The sequence below is a fragment of the Haemorhous mexicanus genome, chromosome 2 (genome assembly GCF_027477595.1).
Source record: "Haemorhous mexicanus isolate bHaeMex1 chromosome 2, bHaeMex1.pri, whole genome shotgun sequence".
NCBI lineage: Eukaryota > Metazoa > Chordata > Aves > Passeriformes > Fringillidae > Haemorhous > Haemorhous mexicanus.
The window spans coordinates 50533787-50550364 of NC_082342.1; the positions used below are offsets into that span (position 1 = coordinate 50533787).

At 39.9% G+C, this 16578-nt stretch overlaps 1 protein-coding gene across 7 annotated transcripts in view; it reads right to left on the minus strand.

Annotated features, from left to right (window-relative positions):
- Positions 1–16578, minus strand: part of ATP8A2 (ATPase phospholipid transporting 8A2) — a 313847-nt gene that overhangs the window by 148148 nt on the left and 149121 nt on the right. For all 7 annotated transcript variants that reach the window (XM_059838776.1, XM_059838775.1, XM_059838772.1 and 4 more), the window contains one exon: positions 341–524. In XM_059838776.1, coding sequence (XP_059694759.1) covers positions 341–524 — 184 coding nt within the window. The remainder of the gene's footprint in view (positions 1–340; positions 525–16578) is intronic.

Here is a 16578-nt window from a genome sequence, read left to right on the forward strand (position 1 = left end):
TCAAAGTAAGAGAAGAGTTTGCACCAAGACAGGTCAGTTACTTAAAAGCATATTAACACAAGCGTTCCAGAAATTGCTTCCCCCTGATTACTGAAGAACCAAGATACTGTACAGTTGTCAGGAGGAAACTAAAACTTTGAAGAGAGGTGGGGCTTTGCCCTGAAGAATACAAAATCATAACAAATCCCCAAAAATATATCCAAAATATGTTCTAGACAGGTGCCTGGAAAAAGAAACAATCAGAGATGCTTCTAGCTTAGAAGAAGCCAATCGAGCACTACATGGCTGCACAGAGCATTTCTCAAAGATGATACGGCAGTTGTTCATTCTTGCATCTGACCTGTGCAATGGCATAATCCGAGCAATTGGTGGCCTGCATGCCCTCATTGCCACTGATCCCCACTCCAACATGAGCTGTCTGGATCATTCCTACGTCATTGGCACCATCCCCAATGGCAAGTGTTATGGCATTGACGTGTTTCTTGACCATGTCTACTATTTCGGACTTCTGTAGAGGAGATACTCTGAAAAGGAGAGAAAAAGGTGTCAGTTTCTCACATGCTGAGCTATGTGCCTTTCCCAAAAGGACAGCTGTAACCTACATTTAGAAGTAATCAAAGGCAGTTGCTGGAAAGTTCCTTTATTCAACAACTAAGCTTCAGAACCCGTGCCAAACTATTTCAGAAGAAAAAAGTAGCTTTAAAAATAGTTTCACATTTACCTACTTGCTGATAGTTGATGCAAAAGAGACCAAATCTATATGAAAGGTTTCAAAGTTTTGCTTTCCTTACCCAGCCCCTCCTAACTGGCATAACACTGGTGATGTTATATTGGGAACATCGAAGTGAGTTTCCTCTTCAACTATGACAGTTTACAGATTAACAGCACAGGCTTCCCTGCCTCCTGTCATCACCATCCAGAAGGAGAAAGACCACAAATACATTTGGAGACACTTCAAATAGTCTACAAAAGATACCGCAGGCTTACTTTGTTATTTAACCATTTCTGTTTAACATCTTCATCAATGACCTCAGTGAGAGGATTGGGTATACTCTAAGTCACTTTGCAGATGACACCAAGTTGGGTGAGAATATTGATCAGCTGGAGGGCAGGAAGGCCCTGCAGAGGGATCTGGACAGGCTGGATCAATGGACCAAGGGCAGTTGTATGAGGTTCAGCAAGGTCAAGTGCTGGATCCTGCCCTGAGGTCAAAACAACTCCAGGCAGCACTACTGGCAGAGAAATTGCCTGGCAGGTGCTGGTCAGCAGCAGCTGAACATGATCCAGAGTGTGCCCAGGTGGCCCAGAAGGCCGATGGCATCCTGGCCTGGATCAGCCAGGGTGTGGCCAGCAGGAGCAGGGCAGTGACCGTCCCCCTGTGCTCAGCACTGCTGAGGCCACAGCTTGAGTTCAGTTTTGGGTCCCTCAATTCAGGAAAACACAAGTGAGGTGCTGGAGCATGTCCAGGGAAGGGCAGTAGAGCTGGGGGAAGGGCTGGAGCACAGCTCTTATGAGGAGCAGCTGGGGGAGCTCTGATTGCTCAGCCTAGAGAAAATGGCAGGGGTACATAGCTAATGACCCTCTACAACCACGACAAAGGAGATGGTACTGAAGGGGGGATGTCTTGCCCTAGGTAAAAGATGGTAAGAACAAGAGGAAACGGCTTCAAGTTGTGCCAAGGGAGGTTTAGATTGGATATGAGGAAAAAATTAAGGGAAAGGGTTGACCAGTATTGAAACAGGCTGCCCAGGGAAGTGGTGGAGTCCCAATCCCCAGAGGTATTTAAAAGTTGTGTAGATGCAGCACTGAAGTTTAGTGGCGGACTTGTCAGTTAGAATTATCTTGAAGGACTTTCCCAACCTTAATGATTCTCTTCCCTCCTCCAGCTGATCTCCCCATTTTCCAGGCCATCTTTCCAATCTCAGACTATGCAGGTCAGATCAGAAAGCACAAGGCCGTTTGCTGATCTCACATGTGTCTTGTGTATGCAACTCTGACCTCAGCAATGATGTCACTCAATTCCAACTCCAAAACAAAAGACTGACTCCATTATATCTGAATAGCCTTATCAGATTTATTGGAAGTTACTTTAACTTGATTCTTCTCTCATTTTATATAAATTTCAAGTCAATCAAAATTCATAGAATTCAGAGTTGATCTAGTCTAAATCAGGCAAGACTGGAAAAATACTGAGGACTAGGTTTCTAAATTGGATAAGACATCCAAAATGCCCTTTTGTCATGGAAAAGGTAGGTCAGGTTACCAAATCATATGAGGTATTTTGGAAATACCTACATGTAGATTAAACATTTCCATTCTAACCCCATCTGTACAAACAACCCTAATTCCTTTCCCCATCAGTTTTAGTTAAAGTTCCAAGTTATTTTGTATTTCCTTAAATAAAGCTTTAGACAAAACTTTTCCACATCTCAAGTCAGCCACATACCACTAAAAAAAAAAGTAACTGATAGCTAAAAGCTTTACTATTAAAACAGGAGGAGAATAGGGAGCTTAGGGAATAGGAGAGACAGGATTTTTATGTGGCTTTTTTTCAGAGTTTACATCCTGTGAGAGCAACTTAAATAGCCATTTAATACACCCATCTGGATCACTGCTGATCAAAAAAAAGGCAGAGTTATCTTGTTCAGCATCATGCTTTATGGCCTTGGTTTTGTTTAGTAAATACCTAAATACCTAGGTATTTTATTAGTAAATCACTCTTAAAATAAATTGATGAATAATTTGGGGAAAAAGAAACTTGCTGAGCTCAAACTTCACATGTGAACTAAACCACCTGAGAAGTTTAGCAGCTGTCCTGTTCCTAAAAGCCAAATACAAAAAAAAAAAAAGTTGACTAAACCATAAAATTTACTTAATACCATTGGATAGATCTATTAAGCACTCCACTACCTGGCAGTGAAAACACCACTTGGCACTGTAGAGGTCCAGTTAAATTACCAACACAAAACCCCAGCACCCCAACCACCTATGGAGCACAAAAGCTGTTGGTTTTTAATTATAAATCAGCTCTGAATATCATCTACATCAAATCTTAACTCTTCTCTCATACATGCACACACACACACTCCTCCTTCTGCCCCAGTACTCACATAATAAAATACTAAAGCACGGAGCAAGGAGTCAAAGGGACGTCAAGCCATAAAATGGAAACTCCAGAGGGACTTGGGGCCAGCTGTGGAGGGTTTGGATTGATAAGTGCACAGACCTTCATTACCAGCCCCAGGGGCACCTCCAGTACACAGGACCATATACTTCTGGCAGTCCTCTCATGCAGTTATTTCTTCACAGCAAAGTTATGCACATATCTGCTAACAGCCTTCCCAGACATAGACTTCTCTTAGAATTTCAACTTTTGTTCAATTACTTTTCAGTTACATAGCAATAGAAATCTTGAAGAAGGACCCTGTTTTCAAGTATGCTTAGGGGAAGCTAAAAACACAAAATGTGAACAGCATCTCTGACTCTGTAGTTTAAGCTAGCAGCTTGTCTACAGACACTTCAGACATGACCAGAATGTGGCAGAGATGCTCAAGCTTGTTCTAGTGCAGTTTGGCTGGGACATGTCAAGCAAGCTAATGCAGCCTGTATTCACTGCTGTGCCTACAGTGTAGGTGTGGTTTCAGATTAGTGACCCATTATTTGGCAAGTCAAGGGAATGTCTCTATAAAAGTGCATTTATCAGCTACATAATGTGCATAGAGTGTGTTTTTACTGTCTTGACCAAATGAAGTTAATTATATCCGCAGTTATGTAGCCCCCAGTTAATGTTTAACATCCCCATATGCTCACTAAGGTTAAACAAACTACCACAAATGCTACACATGCATTTTATACACCACAAATATTTATGGACTTGGTTTAAGAAGATGAAATCTAAGACAAGATTTCAACACAAAGTGTTACTTGATTAAAGTTGTTTCTCCTAAACAGCAGCTCTATAACAAGCATCCTCTTTGACACTTGAACAGCAAGTACAGCCCACAACTGCAGAGAACACACTTTGTTGCACACAGCACATCAGCTACAAAAGCTGCAAATTGAGATGATTACTGATTTCCTGAGGGGTTTTACACCTCTCCTCCTCCAAGTCACTGACTCAGCCTCCAAACCTCTTTTGCTCCTTGTAATCTGTTTGGTACCAACACACTGCATTAGGTGACATTAATCCCCTTAGCCAGATGATCAGAGCTGTGGTACAATTCTGCACATTTGATAAGCTGCCTACAGGAAGAGCTGAAGATTATAGCACGGATACTATTAAAATGCAGTTCCTGCAGGTATAGCCAAGTTCACAAAGATTATGGATAAATGCATGAGTTCAAAGGAAAAAGCACAAGGAAAGAACTAACTTATTTGAAAAAAAAACAATTCTACAGTGACAGAATTGGTACAGATCATTTGATGGAAGATCCCTGGCTTTCACTGCAACAGTATCAGGATGTAAGCCTTGCCTGGGTATACATCCAAATAAGAATTAAGATATTAATAAAGCACCAGTTGCATCAAAACCTTCTGCTTACTCTTATATTCATTCCCTGGTCAGGCAGCAGTGCTTCCTATAAAGGTTCTTTGAGCGCCACTCAAGAGTTCGCTAAAACATTTTCATTTATACAGAAGTTATTTTTATTGCCTCTGCTCAAAAATGTCTTTGACAACAGATTGATTTGCTCCTTTACATATACTTGAGGAAAAAGAGAAGTCAGGTTCCAAGTACCACAACTGTAGTGATGGCTACAATCTGATGAGATCAAGTCTTCAGATTCCTGCTCAAACTCTTTCCCTGACAATCTGAATTTAGCCTACACAGGCTACAAGAGAGCCTGAGGTCAAGACTTCCCCTTTATAAAGTGCCTATCATTCAGCATCTGGCTGTGCAATACAAAGTATCCATGGATGATGGCAGGGATACATGAAGTTAAGTGTCAGTCATGCAGCAGAGCTGCTCCTTGCCCACCTCCGGGACTTCTTCTGGTAGACCTGCTCTCGAGAAAGCAAAAGCTAATATGGAAAACAGAAGGTTCTTGTCAGTCTCAAACCTGCTTAGTTTTTATCAGCATCTTTAACAGATTAGGACAGAAAGGGCTTTTCACCCTGAAGATGACTGAAGCCTTCATACCACATTGCTTCCTCTCTAATGGGATGGGTAGAAGCAAGAGAGGGCACAAATTTTTACAGACCTAATTATCCATAGGTTACTTAAATTCATAAAGAAACAGTGGAAGGAAGCAGAGGGTGAATATTTTTCAGGTAACAAGACACTGTATTGTTTTATCAGTAAATACTTTAAGGTCCTTCTTGAACTTTAAGGAGGCTCATGAAAAATAGCAGAGAGCACAGCAAAGAGCAGTAACACAGACGGTTTCCAACCATCAGTGGCTTCCCACTGACTTCTGCAGAGCAGGTCCCAATGGCTTTAAATATTTAGCTTGCATTTGCTTCTTTAGCCTGAATACACTTTTACAAGCAAAATTCTTACCTGATATGTTTTGTCTGTTGAGAAAAGTTCTACTTGTATGATCTTGCCTTAGGTGCAAGGAGCAGGGAGATGGACTTAACAGGCCCTTTCAAACTTGAGATATTCTACAATTCCATTCAGCATTTCACTGGGAGGTTTGTTCAGGTTTACTTCATTTTTTTAAGAGACTTTAAGAAAGATGAAAGATCCTTCATTTCAAATTTTTTCATCAGGAATACTTTATGAGCCAAGAGGAGTAATTAACAAATTCTGTTAATTTGGTGAAAAGTTTCACAACAATAATTCGGTGAAAAGTTTCACAAAAAAAACCCACACAAAAGCCAACCAACACAAAACCACCACCAACTACAAAAAAAAAAAAACAAACAAAAAAAACCCCACCCAAACCAACAGAGAAGCAGTAGTATTTTAAAATAAATACCAAACATTTTATTTAGAAACTCATTTTGGTACCAAACTTTTTTAAAACCTCAAAAGTAGAAACATGAAACCACCAATTTTAACCAAGCAAAGCAATGCAATACAACTTTAATTTTTAATGTACTTCAACTGATTTAAAACAATCAATTCCTTTACTGCACACTTTGTGCAATCTACAAGGCTATCCCTCTTATTCCCAGAGTCCATCTAATATATCAAGATGGATGCAGTCACAAATACAACAGGAAGGACACAATCAGCACAAGCATCCCTGTATCACACCAGTCAGCCACAATCCATAAGATCCTGTCAGTAGGAAGTGATAAACAGTTTTCTTAATTCTGACCCTATGCATACCTGCATTTATTGCAGTTACAGATGTATGACAGCAACTGCTGGCAACTGTAAATAATAATTCTCACACAAGGCCCTTAAACTACAGCTGCATCACTGCAGATGCTTCGAAGTATAAGCCCAGATGCAATATTTCTGAAAATAATTAGTTTTATTTATTGCATTTGAGCCTAAAGACAGGGTTCTGCTACATAACTAGGAAATAAGACTATCAATTGTTTATAAAGAGATACATGATCAATAAAAATAAAGTAAGTAAATCCTACTGGAGTCCTTTTATTCATAAGATATGAATAGAGAAAAAGATTAGGTAATTTTAAAGAGATCAGTTATATATATGGTCTGGTATATCAAGACCATCTAACAAGGCCATGAAGAGAGGCAGTCCCACAAGCTCTTCCATACCTGAGCAAGGCACAGTTTGATACCTAGTGTCAGCCATCTCTTGTGTTCTGCCACATGTTTTGGGTTTTCTGGGGATTTTTTTTTTGGGGTCCCTTCCACAAAAACAAGGAGACTAGAGCATTTCTCTTGAAGGTTGCATACTTTCCACACTCTCAATTTGAGAGTGTGGAAAAATACTCTGAAGACACTCTAACCCATGCTTTTAATTTTTTAATGTTCATTTGTGAAAAGAGGAAGGCAAGGACGGAAGCTGTTTCAAGTATTACCTTTTTCTGCTTCCATGCCATAACAGGCATAAACACAAAGACATTAATGTCTTTAACATGAAACATGAAATTGATATCCTACTTCCTTGAAATGCCTTGTTAATGCAACACAAAAGGCCCTTAAGAGTTTACCTTTACTGCAGTGAACATGATTTTACCCTGTTCTATCATAAAATACACTAGCACTTCAAAAAAGCTCGGTGACCTCATCTGCAGAAGAGGCAGATGAGAGAGCCCAGAAAGCTGAGAGCTATGAATAACATTGTCATAAGTGGATGCATTGGTTCCCAGCTAAAAAGCAAGATAAATTAACACCACTAGAAGTAATGCTCAGAAAAGAAGGAACATTACCATTGTATTCAGGAGTTCTTAATTATGCAGTTGATTTTCTCCTGACACACACCAGCCTGCAGATTTCAAGCACATGTCATCCAAACAAGGGTTAGGTCCAAATTGCAGCCATGATGCCCTGAGATATCTTGGATAATCTTACAACAATACAGTAACCCACAGAAGAAAAGTGAAGAAAACCACACATCATGTTGACTCAAAGTGTGCCTTGCACTGAATGCTTTACATTTAGCAATTTCTCTGAACTCCCTTCTCCTGCTGACAACTTTCATAGGACTGGCTGTGGTGCAGTACTTACGTTTCTGGAGTCAGCACTGAGTGAACTGATGGGATAATTTAATGTTCTGAGAAAGCACCAAAGGAATTCATCCAATTCATCCAACCACACAGAAGTGTCTTCAATGGAGACATCTCTATCTGCACTAATCATGCCGCACTCCTTTTATAGTCAGAGAGAAACAGGCACTTCTGGAGTGCAATTCATCTGGCTTTAGACACGTTCTTTTAAGGCTGGAGTTCATCTCCTCTCAAAACTGCCACTTTCTCTGAACCAAGGTAAAGGGAGATGAAGGTAAGTGGTTCACATGAAGAAGTCATAAAATTTCACAGGATTAAGCCCTTTTTCATTACAGCAGGGCTAAATGCCTTTAATCAAGTGCACAAGCTTCTGCTCTCCTGTTTTCAGGTAAGGTAGAATGCCTGCTTCCTCCTGACCTGGCCATCTGATGCTGAACTGACTGACACACCTTTCCTTCTTCTAAAATCCTCACTTCTTGACTATGCTCCCAGCTCTTGCTAACACTGTTCTGTAGTCCCATCCCTTTTGAACAGACAACCAGAAGCCTTAGCAAACCTCTACTGGTTTCTGTAAGAACAACTCCGCTTCATCATCCTTTGTCATTTCATTTGCAGTCTCACTTTTCCATACTTAAGATTTTTCCTGAGCAAACAGTCCTTCAAACTGCTTCACTCATCAAAATTTATCAGACTGGTTAAAGTCTAGTTTTTTAATTTTAAGGAGTTTTACATCCTATTTCACCTATCATCAGGAGTCTCATTTCATCTTATAATAAATACAAAAAAAATCTTCCTTTATTTTTTCAGTCTCACTGGTGTGGCAGTCACACACTTGACTTTCTGAGCAACATATATTACCTCTAAATTTCATGTTATCCAGAGCAAGGTATTTTTGATGCCCAGCAGGGCTCTAAGTCAAAACACATGCACACTTCTACATGCTCACAGGACTTCTACAGGCTCACAGGACATGGGGCAGTTTTTTACATTAAATGGTTACCAAAGCAGTTCCTTCTGCATCACTCTAGGTAGATTAGATATGCTTTCTTAATATAAGCTTCCTTTGTAGTTATAAAGGCCCTGAATAATACAGTCTTCTGAACAGGAAAAACACAAATTAATTTAGTATCTTTTTACCACAAGAAAAAAAAAAAGATGATTTTGCTAATTATATGTTTGGGGTTTTTTTAACATATTTTTCACTAGAGAATTTCTAACTTGCATTTCATATTTCAATAACTTGTTTGCCTTTCACAGTTGCCACTGAAATGATCTTCAGAGGACAAGGCTAGGAAATAATCTCTTTATAAGCTGGATTCGAGGTACTAAGCAGTGTAATATAAACACAGTCTTCCAGGGAACACAGGGTTAAGTCTCAAGTCAGCATCTTCTTCCTCTTTGATATCCCTCCCTGCATGTTTCTGTCTTGATTGCCCTTCCCCCAGTCTGCTTTATGGGGCAAAGATTAAATACAGAAAATCTAGTTTGGAAAACAAATTATTTGAAAAGTGATGAGTTGGCATAAACACCGTGTTGAATTAAAGACTATTTTGCATTTTCAACTATAATGGTCACTAGTGGTACCAGCTATATGTTTTTAAAATGAAGCTAATATATCAAATCAATTTTGAGCTTCCCTCACCCCAAGCTGATTAAGGCACATACATTCATTTCCATGCTAATCAGCCTGAGCAGTTCTCATGCAACACAGAAACTATTCTTTTTCTAATGACAGAGCAAAAAAAATTTCAGCCTGCAAAACATACAGATTAGTCCTTTTATAACCTTGAGGACATGCACACAGAGCCAGCAGCCGTGTAGTTCACGTAGCAGAGCTGTTTACAAAATTTTGCAATACATGATGAAATTAAGTGATGATTGACACTAAATCAATTAATAAGCACATCAGCCCATTTAGAGAGCCTCTGCCTGTGATGAAGCCAAAAGATTAATTGGAAGACCCAGGGTGAGCACCCACCTCTAGAAACAGAGAGCAATACTGTGAGAGCATCAGTCACACCACATACGTGGCCATCATGGAATCATAGAATCATTAAAATTGGAAAAGACATCCAAGATCATCAAGTCCAACCATTAGCCCAACATTGCCAAGTCCACCACTAAACCACGTCCCAAAGTGCCACATCTACACATCCTCTAAATACCTCCAGGGATGGTAACTCAACCACTTCCCTGGGCAGCCTCTTCAAATGCCTGACCACAGTTTCAGGGAATTTTTTTTTTCCTAATGTCCAATCTAAACTTCCTTGTGCAACTTGAGGCCACTTTCTCATGTCCTGTCACTTGCCACCTGTGAGAAGAGACCGAGCTGCATCTCCTGGTAACCTCCTTTCAGGAGCCTGATGGGTGCTGTGCTCCTCCACTCAACTACAGCTCAGAAATATAAAATAAAGCAGCTTTGGACTGCTTTACACCATTACTGTTGTAAACTACTGCTGCTTTCAGGATCAAATGCGTAAGAAACAAACTAAAACACTGACATGGAAGGAAGATGAAGGGATATGTAGCCAGTAGATTTCAGAGTTTGCTATTTCAGTAGCTCTACAAGCACTGACAAATTTTTTTCTTCCTTCTGAATTCTAGTAACTCTGCATGATTTTTCTCCCTCTCTATGAAATGTTTCCTGGAACTTACTATAAAAATGCATATAAATGATCAACTTGCAACTACATGTTATAGTTCAAAAGCCTAGCATCTCTGAATTATATGCTCCTGGAACAGACAAGACAGACACGATCTGGACCAGGGCATCTTACAAAAAAAAAAAATTAGACCACTTTTATAAAGGAACACCATTGACCACTGAAAGTCTGACTGGGATTGGCTCACTCTTGGTCAACTATTAAATTTGTGCTCTGTACAAGGACAGGTTAGATATTAACTTACAGCCGAACATCCACAGCATTCTCACTACTCTCAAACACAGCCTGAAAGAAAGGAACTTGACATTAACCTCTAACCTCAGACTCAATACAAGCAACACTGTTTTAAAATATTATTCCTTTATTTTTCTTCCTTCCCCTCCTCACTCTTTTCTTAGCAAGGTCATTTATTCACTAAGCCCATGGTTAAATCACAGCATTGAAATACAGCATCCAGGGCAAGGAGGTGATTTTGTAGTCTTCATCCACAACCTACACTCTAAGTTAATATGACCAAATTTACAACCACTAACACAGCCACATTCTAGGGCAATCTGTAACACTCAAACACATGGTTCAATATATACACAGATCTTGTTTAAGACACAGAAGTGTCCTGTTGTTTGTGAAAACAACACTGATAGGTAGCAGCTGCTTCTGTAAGAGCAAAACAGAAGAACAGATGGCAGAGGGAACACAACACATATTGGTCCCTGCACCCTTGACTGCCAAGCACCTTCCAAGGATGAGGACTCTGTTGCAGAGCAGAGCACGTGAAACCCAAGCCATGCATTAAAGGCTGCCACAAGAGGCATGAGCACACCACTTGGTGCAATAGTGAGGGCAACTGCTGGGCAAGAGGAGGCCAACCTAGTCCAGCCTCACCTCTGCCATACTGCCTGAGCAGGCTGTCCTCAGAAGCTCGTGCAGGCATTTTGGTGCAGTTAGGGAGTACTTCAACAGCCCAGGATGAACACACACAGTCCAGTGTGAACACTTGCTCCTTAGAGCTCTTATTTACAGCGTATATATACACAGCCTGAAATGCTTAACACACAAGGAAAAGCCTCACAAAACTCAATTCCCTCTTCTTTTCCCAAACTTGTGTTGACTTCAGAATTATGTCTCTTGAAATCTCCAAGCTGGCTGGCTTGCAGTTACTGAAAGGGATCTTCAAGAGTTTTGACAAAACATTCAAAGAAATTGCAGCTTTGATTTCCTGAATGTGTCTCAACTGCTTTTCTTTTCCACATATGACTTTTAGTTTCTTTTAGTTTCTTATCCATATTCCTAACCACAGGATCACCCATACCAGTACAGACAGAGCTTAACACAGGACTGTGCTCCATGGAGTACAGACAGTTTAAAAAAAGCACAAATGTTTTGCTTAATATAAGAAACTATGCCAACAATTTTGCTTCCTGAGTTAGGCTAAGAATACAGAACTAGGAGCCAGATCTTCAGATGTGAAACATTTTCATCTTCACAGAAAGAACACAAAACGCTGCAGTTAGGTCACATGCACGTCAACCTATCACAGGACAGGCTTAATTAGTACTAAGTTGCCAAGAGGAATCATCAGTTGCCAAGAGGCCTTCCACCACTCTTTTTACTTAAGGGAATAAAGACAGACACAGGAATAATTATACATAAAGAGCTTTGAAAGAGCATAGAGAAAATAGGTGCATTTATGTCAACTTTCTCCTGAAAGCTGGCAGAAGGACATTGCCTAAAGGACCTTCTTCCCTGGACAAAAAAGCAGCTTTGAAACATTTCAGCAGGCATTATAATGAGCCATTTCCTATTAACTTGTGGTCTTTTAAGGTGAACTGTGGGGCAACTGATAGGTAGTGTGAGGTACCAGCACATTACTGGGGCCAGAGGAGAGCATATTTCCTCCATATACACTTCTTTACCATATCAGCCTTAGAAGAGAGTTGTTCTCCCACTGATACAATGATTTTTAAGCTGGGCTTCTTCAGGCCATTAGTGCCACAGCAATACTGAATTTGACCACATCCAAGTCACAAGCATCAATGAAATCTGAAGTATCAGACAGAGATACCTTATTATTTATTGCTAATGTAACACCTAGGTCACCCATAGCCTCAGCTACAAATCGAAGAGCTAAATAAGCCAGACCACATGAAACATCTCTTTTAAAAAGATACCGTAAAACTTGACACAAAAAAGGAATTGCTTGAAGTTGAACTGTACTCACTGACGCTCTTCATGACTTAAGCAAGATTAAAAGCAAAAATCCTGGAAGAAAAAATGATGAGTTGCCCATGCTGAAAAACTCATGGACTCTAAAGGAAACAAAAAAGCAGCTTTTGTGAGTTAGATAGGATACTCTCCATGTGTACCAGAGCATATCAGTACAGCTTAGCTGATGCTTTCTTTTTTAAATCCAGCCATGAAAAGCAGGTCAGCTTACAGTAACTTCTGTCTAGAGAACAGCTTTAAGCCTATGCATGCTCACATGACTTAATAATACGGCTTTTGTAGCAGCATGCAGTCAACGGTCAATTTACACAGTACATTTTGTTTTATCTTCTAGTTTAAAGCTAAGATCTGGAAGCCAAAGTTCACTAAAATCTCTTTAGGATATATCAGAAGTTGATAAGGTTTTATGTTTCACATACTGGAAAAATTCAGGTAACAGCAATTAATTTTCAAATACAACACACTGAAAAATCCTACAGCCAAACAGTTATGGAGGTAAAAAAAGAGCCTCATGTTCAAATAGACCTGGCAACTGGAAAGCAAGATCTCAAGATACACTGCAGAAGTGGAACACAGATGTGATAATGTGTAAAGTGTTCAAATTCAGCAGATTCAGTAGACATATAATGAATGCCTTCTACAAGCTGGTCTACGCTGCAGGATAGAAGGTATGTACACAGTACCTTTAAACAAACTGTGCCTGAGAGCCTCGGGGGAAGAGGGGGACGGATGGGGGCAATACACAAGAGGCTGATCTCAAGCCTCCTCAAGTCAGATGTGCCAATGTTTTGGTAATGACAGCTGCATATGAGAATCCACCATAAGAGTTTGCTTGGCACAGCCAAAGAGGCTTCGCTGTCTTGCTGGGCTACCAGCACACACCTTCAGGGCATGACCTTTTATTAAACTAAGATTTTTAAAGTGCTTACATTTTGTACACATCTATACAGTTTTCTATACTCCATTTCTCCAAACAGGGTTAGAGTAGCCTTGCCAGGAGTTTGCTGGCAGTGATGTTCAAGGTATAATCAAAACCACAAAACTCCAGGAGGTCACAGCTACACTAATCTAACATGAAAGTGCTCAAAACACTCATTTCATGAAGATGGAGAGAGATATATGAGCAAGTCTCCCCTGAGCATAATGGAAAACCATCAAGATCACAAACTACTAATTACCCCTAAACTCATACTTGACTGTGACTTAAAAATCTAAGTTAGCAATTTGGATTAAAAAAACCTGTAAAAACAAATCGAATGCCAAAAAAAGTAAATTCCTAAATTTTCTGAACGTAAAAATAATACAAATAATTTACATAGAACAGAAAATCTGCTTATTCTCTACATGCACTTGGGCATAATAGTACTGTAGATGCCCTGCCATTTAACTTTTAGGAGTACAGATTTTATTCATGTTCACCTTGTTCAGTAAAAATAACACCCCAAACATAACAAACGAACATGTTGGTGTGGGGCAGAGCAATTAGCCTGAGGACACACCAGTTTTAACCTATTAGAGACATAACTATTACATCATACCTCACCTGGAATAAAGTTCACAGGATAAGGACAGACATTCAGTGTCAAAGTGGCAATGGTGAGAAGTACCATGAGGTTTCTTCCTGCTCAACTTCATCAGTAACAGAGATGCTGACAAAAGGGATACCCTCAACAGGTCTGAAGATGAGGCTGAACTAGGGAGACTACATTACAAGGAATCAAAGGACTTTTATTGAAAGGAACATTCAGAAAATCAGGGACTGAGCTAACAAGCCTCACAGATTTCAGACAGAGCAGGACTAAGCTCCATATCTTGGAAAAGAATAATCCTATGTACTAATGCAGGTTTGAAAATGGTCAGCCCATGATCTGGTTATGGTGGGCATTGGGTTCTGTGTGAGCCAGAAAAACACCTTTATTGTGATCAAGGCACACCATGCACTAGAAGTGAACAAGGACACAAGTGTGACCAGGACAGACACAAATTATGATCAGTCTTCTCCTCAGCAGAGGTGAGGTAACATCTGTAGAACTGTAAAGAGCCCAGCAGAGAATTACTAAGATGGTTTGGGGTCTAAAATACATAACCTGTAAAAGGAGGTTGTGTCACCCGGGTTTGTACAGGTGAGGGGCAGTTTAACAGCAACATTGTACTACTGCATAACCCAGAGGTAGCTCCAGAGCTTCCTGTCACATCAAACAATGTAACATGGGCCAATGGCCACAGATTGAAAACCCAGACCTACACCTGAAATCTCAGTTTAGTGACAATAGAGGCTCTTCCCTACTAAAAGACTGCAATAGTCCCTGAAGAGGGTTCCCATGGGATTCTGTCACACAGCGAGGCCTGGGTTTCAAACAGGCTCACTTAGCACACGTGTGCCTTGCGTGCTGAAGGTCTCCAGACAGACACAGCATAACTGGGCACTGCAGTAGAGAAGTGACCTCATCTCTTTCCCCTGCATGTTGTCATCATCCCATGCTATTGGAGCATCTTCCCAGGGTAAACAGTCTTCTCCTTCAAGCCTTGCCTTTTCCTCATCCATCAGCACTATCACATCACTCCCTTTCTCTTGCCTGAATAACCCACTGGTATTGAAGTAATATAAACAACTTTGTGCATAATTTCTTTAACTTGAAATTTCTGTATTTTAGCAGTGCATACAATAGACTTGGCAACTTTTAAATTAACAGCTCTTTGGATAGACACTACAAAATTTCTTGGTTATTTTTATGCCATAGACTTTGCAGTTTAAAAAAAACCCAAAGCATCTGGCATAAAAGCCAATCCATCAGAAGAAATAAACATATCTCTTGAGAAAGCTAGACAGCCAGTGTAGACTCAACAGAAACTGCTCTGATCCAGCAAAAAGTTCCACATGGTAAAGATTGTTTCCAAGATGGTCAGCTCTCAAGCACTTAGATTTTTAGCACTCTTCACATTACTATTTGCAAATTGAGCAAAAATTAACATTTCCATCTCATAAGTTCATGATGTCTGATCACTGCCTACTTCTCAAAGAACGACCTTGTAGTAACAGACATTTCTAGTTTCTTTCCCTTATCTTTGCTAGATAAAGGAAAATGAGAGCTAGATCTAATTCTTGCAATTTAAGAAAAATGAGCATGAATAAGTAGGAGAACTGAAAACTGACTGTTAGCTTTATTTTTCTACAAAACTTAAGCATATATATTTGAGTTGGAATCTTCTTAAATGCAATTCCTCATATGTTTACAGGTAAGGCTGACCAAAAGACTGAGGGTTCAGGAAGAACAAAACCTTTTTTAATTACATTGGGCCATAATTATCATTGTCAATGCTAACTTCTACAATGAGATTTCCCAGTCTTTTATATCTCAGACACACTTTTATTCGTTTCCATCCCTTCCTGTGCTTCACTACTTATCCGTGACATTTATAAAACAGCATTAAGTAAGACATTAGAAGAGGCACAGATGCATTTTAAGTGGCTCTTTACTCAATTTAGTAGCTGACAGTAATCACTACAAACACAGTCAAAAAACTAATCCTTCATGGAATTTAATGAGGCTTGAAAAAGGTCCAGACGATTAGTCAGTCCTCTGTAGAACTGGGTTTTCCCAGTAAGTTCATGTGAGAAAGTTTCCAAGGGAAGTCACATCCACATGTCATGCACAAATTATGAATATTCAGCATTACCAACTGTCTTAGCATTACTATTCCCAGTAGATTGTGCAGCAGGAGATAAAGAAGTCAACTCAGCTGTGCATGCTAATCAATGAATGAAGCAAACCACCACAAGAGCAACTGAGAGTCCTTTCCCCATCTGTAGCATTCATGCAGTTGCTAAAGACTAAAGGAATTGAAAATTCAAAAGGAGGAGGGAGAAGAGGGACCCTTTCACAATGACGTGGCCCAAACTAGAATAACTGCTAGTACAAACAGGCTGGCTTTCAAATACATGTGGGTCAGAAGTAACAGCACAGCTCAAAGCAGCAGCAGTCATACTGTTTACTCTGCTTTTGACATAAAAGCTTTTTCCTCTGTGAACAGCTCTTAATACAGAAATATCTAAACGTATGCTAATGCCCGACAGAGCAATAACTTCCTCTGATTGATT